At 42.4% G+C, this 9,548-nt stretch overlaps 1 protein-coding gene across 1 annotated transcript in view; it reads right to left on the bottom strand.

Annotated features, from left to right (window-relative positions):
* Nucleotides 1-311: 311 nt before the first annotated feature.
* LOC143284711 (uncharacterized) overlaps nt 312-9,548 on the bottom strand; it is a 67,670-nt gene continuing 58,433 nt past the window's right edge. Inside the window, exons 20-22 of the mRNA XM_076591646.1 lie at nt 6,136-6,229; nt 3,776-3,849; nt 312-2,850 (exon numbers count right to left, since the gene is read on the bottom strand). Of these exons, the coding sequence (XP_076447761.1) occupies nt 2,453-2,850; nt 3,776-3,849; nt 6,136-6,229 (566 nt within the window). The 3' untranslated portion in view covers nt 312-2,452. The remainder of the gene's footprint in view (nt 2,851-3,775; nt 3,850-6,135; nt 6,230-9,548) is intronic.

The following is a 9,548-nucleotide window of genomic DNA, read 5'->3' as shown; positions in this document are numbered from 1 at the left end:
ACTGATGAACACGTAACAGCTGCTGCTATATGTTATTTTGTAATAACGTTAGCCAAGATGTATATCTACAAATGTACAGGGATGCGAGAGCTGCACAGAAACGCGTAAATGCTCTTTTCCATTGAAGAAAAAAAGGATTAAATAGAAAAATGTCTGTCAGTTGGGCGTGGCTGTCACAGAAAAGCCCCAGAAGCCATTTTTGAGATCTGTGCAAATCAGGGGAGAAAATGGGAGAGGGGGAAGGGGTAGAAACTTACGTATGATGTCGCCAACAACGGCTGTCAGTCTTGCAATGCTGCTGCCAATGCATGCATTTGATGGGAAAAAAGCAAATAAACGACTGTGACACTTTTCCGTTCGGATAATGAAAGGCCCATTTCTAAACTGTTCTGTCTTGATGGAACCAACTCTTGTGCCAAATGTCATGCATTATTTAATTCCGACTGAGAGTCAATTCTGAGTCATTTTGATGAAAAGTAGCGAGCTTTGAAGTAAAAACAACAGACAAACTTTGAATTAAAGACAACAAACAAGCTTTGAAGTAAAAACAACAGACAAACTTTGAATTAAAGACAACAGACAAACTTTGAATTAAAGACAACAAACAAGCTTTGAATTAAAAACAACAGACAAACTTTGAATTTAAGACAACAAACAAGCTTTGAATTAAAAACAACAGACAAACTTTGAATTAAAGACAACAAACAAGCTTTGAATTAAAAACAACAGACAAACTTTGAATTTAAGACAACAAACAAGCTTTGAATTAAAAACAACAGACAAACTTTGAATTAAAGACAACAAACAAGCTTTGAATTAAAAACAACAGACAAACTTTGAATTTAAGACAACAAACAAGCTCTGAATTAAAAACAACAGACAAACTTTGAATTAAAGACAACAAACAAGCTTTGAATTAAAAACAACAGACAAACTTTGAATTTAAGACAACAAACAAGCTTTGAATTAAAAACAACAGACAAACAAGCAAAAAATGATTTACTCCTGTCGTTGGGAGTGTACTGAAATATGTTTTTCACACTAAAACTCAGAATTGTAGCAGGGAACACACACATTTCACACACTGGTACACATGCATGCACAGACACCCCTGCCCACACAGACACAGATACACACACACACACACACACACACACACACTGGTCTAATATCACTTGAAGTGAAAAGACTTTAAAGAAAGTGACAAGCACGTACTCTCACACACATTATTATTATGAGCATTTACGTCTAAACTTGAAAATAAACCCAAGGTGTTTACAAATAGAACACATGTAAATATCAAAAAAAAAATTGAACACAAGATACCAAACATCATTGAAAATTATTCACCCCCCCTCCCCTCCCCTCCCCCCCCCCCCCTCCACACACACACACCCACAATACACACAAGCACACACAAACACACAAGTCATAGCACACAATGTAAATAGTACACAATCAAAAATATACTACCAACAAATTCTGAAACTATCAAAATTCACTCAGTAACTAATAGTCATTTTAGTTCATACAGTGACCACTGTTCTTGTCTGGTCACCTGGACCATTTATCACTTCATCAACAAAAACTGTGACAACTGACAATGCTTTTTTTTTCTGCTGAAAGTATGTGAGCATATGATGCTGTGATATACTTGATGGCTGCTGTCAGCATGTGTTATTTAGATCTGGGATCTATAACAGAAGTACCACAGATTCATCTCCACTACAAACTGAAAGTACGTTTTGTTCAATATACCAGATTTTTGGCTTATAGGAAAGGCTTCAGGCAACAAAAACTGCAACAACTGACAATGCTTTTTTTTCTGCTGAAATTATGTCAACCATGATACTGTGATATACTTGATGGCTGCTGTCAGCATGTGTTATTTACATCTGGGATCTATAACACAAGAACCACAGATTCATCTCCACTACAAACTGAAAGTATGTTTTGTTCTGTATACCAAGTTTTTGGCTTATAGGAAACACTTTTTTTCCTTTCTTTTGTGTGTTTATGTGCCATTATTTAAAACAAAAGTTTAATATTGACCCCATGCAGAACTATAAAACATTGGTGATTCCTGCACTGTTATTGGGGTTTGTCAACCAGGGTCTTTCACAGCTCCTCCCCCCCCCTACACCCCCCCACAACTACCCCTCCCCATCCCCCCAGCTACAGTTCACTTATTTTGATTTAGTCCTTCCCACACCCCTGAATGTGAGATAGGAATACCTCCCCCAAACACATACATTTTCCAAAAACAAACAGTCATTTCCAAATCAAGTTACAATGCAGCATTAAACCATGTGGACAAAACTCAATGAAGAATGAAATAACTATAAATCAATGCTGTTTTAACACAGACCAGGTTTCTCTCTTCTTTTTTTTTATGTGATGTAATGTTATACACACCATATTAGTGTGATTTCTTTGTTATCAAAATCGCCTTTTACTTTTTCATGTTGTCGACTGGTTTTCCCCTTTTTGTTTCATAAACATGTGGGTCTTGTGCCACATTCATTCTCTCGTAGTTCGGGTCAAGGGAGGCCAACTGGACATTCTGGTAGGAAGAATCAGAATCCCGCTTGGTCGGGTCAGCAGAGAAGAAAGATGCTAACGGAGGAGGGCAGGCGGCTGATCTTGCGTCCACATATGGGGAATCAGAACAGGTAGGTGCCGGTGGTGCCCCCTTCCTTGCAGAGAGACCGGGGTTGGATAAGCAGGCGCTGTCGGGAATTTCACTGTAGAGGTGCCCCTCCTCCTCACCCTGCACGCTCACTGCCGGCTGGGCGGGTGGTTGTGGGTGATCTCTGTGCTGGTCCGCGGTCAAATATTCTTGTACTTGTCCTGAAAGAACAGAGAATGGACGTTCCAGCTTTCATGTGTGACTATCTTGATCTCTGTTAGCTGTTCTTTTGCATTTTACCTGAATGCATTTTTCCCTCTCCTTCCCCCCCCCCCCCCCCCCGGCCCCCCACACACACCCCTCCCACCCCCCACCTGACCCCCCTTAATATTACTAATTTCATCATATGCTTTCCCAATTCTGTTATTTATTTTTCTTCTTAAAAACAAACAAAAACAGCAACAAAAACACCCCCCAAAAAACGAACTAATTTTTGGAAGTCTGGATGTAAGAAGTGTTGCGTTGAACATGGATTTTGAGATAGCATTGCTGATGGGAGGTAATCATTATGTAGGCCTAATTGGTTTCATTTCCCTCCCTTGGGATGTTGGGAATGTGGCAATCAGGAGACCCAGACCTGATGTTTAGTTCATGCAGCGTATGCAGTATTTTATTGTATTGAATTTTCTATTTGTCACAATAGATTTCTCTGGGTGAAATTCAGGCTGCTCTCCCCATGCACGGCACATCACCACAATGCTGTGACACCCTGTTTTTTTTTTTCTCCTGCAAGTGTATTTGTTCTACAATCAAGGTGGATTTGTTCTACTATCAAGGTGTATTTGTTTCCCTGAATTTTTGCCAGGAATAACTCTACACTGCTGTGCGTTCTGCAAGCGTGTGTAACAATTCACTTGAGCTACCTCTAGAACTGAGCCCGTGAATGCAAGAAATAGTAAGGATAATAAAATTCATAACAACAATAGCGACACAAATAATGATAGGCCTATATATAATGACGGCAATGACTTCAGCTACTACGGCTTCTACCAGTTTCTTCTACTACCTCCTCTTGTTCCGTTCAAAGACTCTGGCAGACCAAGCATTCCCACAGAGAGAGGAAGACTACCAACAACACAGTCTCACCGCTTCGCTGTCCTGTCCCCAGCTCAATCCCCTCTCCTGTGCCGGAGGTACGGTTAGCTCCTCGCCCTCGCCACCTGCCACAAGCAAGTGGAACAATGTATCAGGGTGTCAGATGGATAACAATTGCCCACAGGACACTTCACAGCGGACATCAAAGACATGAACAGGAATTGTCCAGCTGTACTGAAATGAAGTATAATTTTATCTGTGCAAGGTCAGCAGACACACGAGAATGAGAGTGAGGGGATGGGGCTGCGAAGAGAGAGGAGAGGAGAAAGAAGGGGGTGAAGTTGAGAGAAAGAGTGGAGAAAGGGGGATAGAGATAGAAATGGGAGGGGAGAGGGGGTTGGGGGGCATTAAGAGGTCCAGAACACATGGGAAAATAAATACGAATCGGGTGTTCATCTGGAATATCAGTGCATATTACTAAGAAACCGATGTTTGCCTGGTACATTTGTGTTAAAGAAAGTATCAAACAATATCTCTGGATACATAAATGGATCTGCCTCGAATGTTGTTATCAATGGGGGAGGTGAGAGTGTGTGGAGGGGGAGGAGGCAGGCACAGTTCAAACACCTCCCCACCAAACAACTTATGGCCCAGCTACAAGGCCAAGGTCAAGGCACAGGCTGCAGCATCGGACGTGATCACCATTTCCACTGGCGACCACCAACACAAGGACATCTGTACAGGCGCCTTGCCAGTCCCGAAGGCCACATCTCCAGGACACCAGATGTGGGGATCTAACATCACTTAAAGTGGAAAACTGTTAAACTGAAGAAGATGTGGGGATGGGAGGGGAGCCATGTCCCCAGTGATAACTCTGCGAAGATCATTACCATTCACCTTTCACAGCCTCCGGGTTTGTCAGTCTATATATGCACCAACCCTCCTCTGAAATCCTGAGACAAAACACATCAGGTCTGCTGCAGCAGGGCAGTACCATCAGTGAGATCCCCCCCACTGGGAAAGAGCTCTTGGCCAACGTTCCTCAGTCGCCAGCGAGCAGGACATTTCTCAACGAGTGTGGTCAGAGATGCACTACAACGGAGGGAATGTTTTAGTACATGTCTTTTCATAGCAGTGATTTCAGATGAAGGACAGAGATAGCTGGGGGCAGTGGGGGGTGGGAGGGCGGGGGTGGGGTGGGGGGTCTGTTTTGCAGCGATACTAATTCATGCTTCTTAAAACCACAGGGGTGGCGGATGCATTCTCGGTACAACCTTTGGTACTGGCTGGACCTTATCATCGCCAGATGTTAGAGTACACGTCAAGTGCAGTCATAGTGCTGACTGCGATGCAGACCAGAGACTGGTCCTTAGCAAAGCAGTGATGAAGCCAAAGAGATTGCACTGCTCCAAACCAGAAGGCATGTACTGCAGGGACCCAGCATGTCATTTCCTATCATGAGCAACCCCCTCTCCAGTTCTGCCTCAGAGAGCACAGAAACAATATGGCAGATGTAGCTCTCCTCTGTCTACAACTCTGCCATTAGTTCATGCAGCGAGAAGGGAAGCCAGCCTTGCCGAAATGGAACCAGTGACTGCCGCTGAAAGAGCTACCCCTTCCCGCCACAAACACGCTCCAAGTGGAAGCAGATTAAATACCAAGGCTCATACCCAGCAATTGCTCAGAACTACAACAGCAAATTTGGACTGAAACTCTGTTCAACCACAGGGCAGGCCTCAGGCTCTGGGGAAGTTTGTGGAAGGTTCGCACGAATCAAGAACATAAAGACCCTGTTAACAAAGAAGATGGCACCCTTGAAGTCTTTTAGTAGCTATCAAAAACATACGATGACACACATTCACATGCATGCAAGAACACACTTCTTTTAAGCATTCACACGCATACACTCACACAAATTATTTCTTTGGTCTGCAGATGGAAAATGAATTGTTTTAAGACCAAGAAAGTCCCACATCTCTGACCTTAAATCATCTTCAGTGTTGACCATCTTCTGCAGTCCATTGCTAATGTAAGACTTTTACAAATCCTTGTTTAATAGCCCAGTTGGTTCGTTGTTATAGTTGTTAGTTTTTCATAATAAAGATGTTATATTGGCATGCTTTCTTTTTCTTTCTTTCTTTCTTCTTCTTTTTTTTTTTTTTTAAACAAAACTTGAATCAATAATTTTCTATATGTAACACACACACACACACACACACACACACATTCACATAATCGATGCATACACAGTAATTTCTTTTCCCCTCCCTCGATTTTTTTCCCTACCCTTGTCTAATATCGCTTACAGTGAAAAGACGTTTAACTAAAGAACGAACAAACTGACACAAGCTCAAGTGCACACCAGTACCATTACTGAAAAATCATACTGACACACAACAAACAGCCTGTACCTGTACACCACCACGACAGCTGCCCCAGCTGCAAGCAGTGTTGCCAAAACTGCCACCACAATGTACAATATTTCCTCCGATGAACTCACTTGGCCTGTGCAGCGACACAACCCACAATGTTGGTATTAGGTCTCAGGCTTTCCACATGACAACAGTAACACAAAGATCGAGAAAATTTACACCACCTGACCCCTGTTTTGGCATGGGGGATAGACATAAGCAACAGATGCATTCCTTTAAAAGTCAACAAAGCAAATACATTTGGTGATTTAAAAAAGCAATTAAAGCAAATCCTGGACAGTCATTCTAACACATGAGATCATGTATAAAGTAAAGATAACAGTTATGACATAAAGATAAGAACATGTCACATATCAATCTTTCCCATCTTTATTACTTACCCAACTTTATAACACCCTCCTCCCTCCTCTGAACAAAGTACAAAAATTATAAAAACAGATTTTAGGTTCATGTACATTGTAGGAATAAACATTTCTAAGATCATCACATTTTGCTCTCTCCATTCCAAAATGAAATGCATCTCCAATCACATCCATATCACTGCTATGGCAAATGCCCATTTCTCGTGGAATGCTGTGATGCCCGCCAACTTCAATTGCTTATGTATGATTATAAAAAAAAAGGGGGGGGGGATAAAGATTGGAGGAGAGTGTAGGGGTGGGATGGTATACTGGTAGGATCGCAGGTAGAGGACAGGTGCACACTCCACTCTTTCCTCATACCACAAGCAGGGTCTTTTAGTAAGATGAACTGAGGTGTTTTATTTTCTCTAACTAAAACAGCACTTAGCAGCACATCCTAACTGGTGAGCAGCACTTAGTAAACATTTAGCAGCACACGGCAGCACTTAGCATCACATCCAAGCTAAGCAGCACACGTGGAACACATACAAATACCAAAACCCAGGTCAAAATGATACCAAATCATATGCTAAACGTTACTGTCATGAAAGGCTAGAAAAACATGTAAACATCAATATGTCTTCAGACCGATTCAAATACACACACACGCCCAGATGTATATACTCTCCTCAAAGAAATCCATACAGAATACAGAAGCTCCATAAAGCTAATCCACAACCAACAATTAGTGACAAGAAATATTGTAATGCAAATAATGACTGACAAATACAAAATGTGAAACCGAACATGTCACTGACTTCAATACAGACTCTCAGTGTTCATAACCACACTTAAACCGCCTTACAATGATAACTGTTTAAAAAGTACCAAACACATCTTCCCTTTGTCTCTACAAAGTAACTCACTGATAATCATAGTACCAAGTAAATTGTCTCTGGTAAATATTTAGCAACCTGTGTGCACCAACATAGGACTGAGTCTCAGTGGTCTCAAGTATTTTAAACACATTACAATTATGTGTTGTCCCACTGGCACTTAACACATGACTACAGCACATGGGAATCACAACTATCAACTAGTCAAGTAAGTCTCCCATAACAGTTTGCTGCATCACCCAGGTGCTCACACCCACACATGGAATATCCTCAACGCACAGTTAGCCAGTACATTTGTTTGCCTTAAGACAACCATCACAACTTAACACACAAATACTGAAATAGGTAGGTAAAAATAAATAAATAAAGTAAAATAAAATAAAATATAAAATGAAATAATATAACAAAAGAAAAGAAAAGAAAAAAAGAATAAAATAAAAAGAAATAAGTAAATCAGCTTGCTGTTTATAGTCATGCTTTCCCAACTGATACAAACCAACGGACCAGTGGTCCAAACACACTCCAGTCTGTGTCTACAATTTAGAGGCACAACATCACCTGACTGGTTGTTAACACTGCCATGTGTATAAAATGTTGCAAACGGACACCTCTGGTTGGTCACAAGAAGAATACCGATGGCAGGGATGCAACACACACACACACACACACACACACTGTCCTAATCCCTACAAACACTTCAGCAGGGAACGGGTGGGGGGAGGGATGAGGAGAATGGGGGAAGGCGGGAGTTGAAGTGGTGTCTGAGACGTTAAATGTTCTGGCTATGTTAGAATTTGAAGTGCCTGCAAGTGGCTTAGCAACAGAGCAGGCAGGTGGGCTTAGCAACGTAGGAGAGGGCTGGGAGAGGGGCGGAGAGTGGGAGGGGGGGGGGAGGTGGAGAGGGAAGGGACTTGTGACTAACAGTCTCAAGTGGGGGAGGAGTCGGGAAAGGGGGGTGGGGGGAGTAGGAGGGAGGTGGTAAACAAGGGGTTGTGTATTGTGGCCAGGGGATGCCACAAACCAACCATAACCTGACACACCATAACATGATTGCTACAAGGGCCCTTCAATAAGTGATGCAGTAAGGAAGAAGTATTGACGTCAAAATAATCATTATTACATCATTATATACAACAATGTTGTCATAGGTAAAAAATCAAAATTTGATTCTGCTAAGTAAAATCGTTTGTGTTCAGGATGGCAGAATGTCAGGTAAGGGTGACGGTCCCCATGGGGCTGAAATTGAGCTGAGTCAGCGGGATTTTTGAGCGAGGATGCTGTACGACTTTTGCCAGGGAAAGAGTCGTCGGCAATGCTTCCAAAGTTTGTTGGATTGTTTTGGGAAGCAAACACCATCATCATCATCAACCAGTCTTCAGGTGGTACATGCAGTTTCGACATGGGAAACCTTCCCTGAAAGATGATGACCATTGCAGCCGACCTAGAAACAATGGTAACCGACCACAATATGGCCGAGGTGAGGTCTATTATCACAGATGACCCTCGTGTCACCATTGATAAAATGAAAGAGAAGATGAGGATTTTATTTGGGAGCGTTAACACCATCCTTCGTAAACATCTCCACGAAAGGAAGCGTTGTGCCCGTTGGGTACCTCACCGCTTGACAGAAGAGCAGAAATGGGATAGGGTTGAATAGGTGTCCCTCCATGATGTGAAAAATCGATGGCGGACGATCAGATTTGTTTGTGACATTGTAACAGGGGATGAAACATGGGTGTACCGATACGATCCAGAAACAAAACAACAATCAGCTGTTTGGGTCCTACAAAATTCCGTTGTTCCAAAAGTCATTCCAAACAAATGAGTTGCATGTTTCTTTGCAAAATCAGGCCATGTTGCTACTGTACCCCTCCAAAAAAGAAGGGAAGTAAAATGCAAGTGGTGCGTCACTGTCTGCCTCCCAAAGGTGTTCGAAGCATGGCGTGTACGCCGTCCAAGAAGTGGACAATAAGGGCTACTGCTGCATCATGACAATGCCCAAGCTCACATAGCTGCTGCAACTCTAGACTTCGTGAAAGAGAACGGTGAACAACTGGTCACCTATCCCCCGTATTCTCCTGACCTTGCCCCTTGTGATTGTTTTTTGTTCCCTGAGGTGAAGCAGCAGTTGAAGGGGAAAAGTTTCAGTATGTAG

This window comes from Babylonia areolata, chromosome 8, assembly GCF_041734735.1.
Source record: "Babylonia areolata isolate BAREFJ2019XMU chromosome 8, ASM4173473v1, whole genome shotgun sequence".
Lineage (NCBI taxonomy): Eukaryota > Metazoa > Mollusca > Gastropoda > Neogastropoda > Buccinidae > Babylonia > Babylonia areolata.
This window is presented reverse-complemented; position numbering and strand designations above follow the sequence as displayed.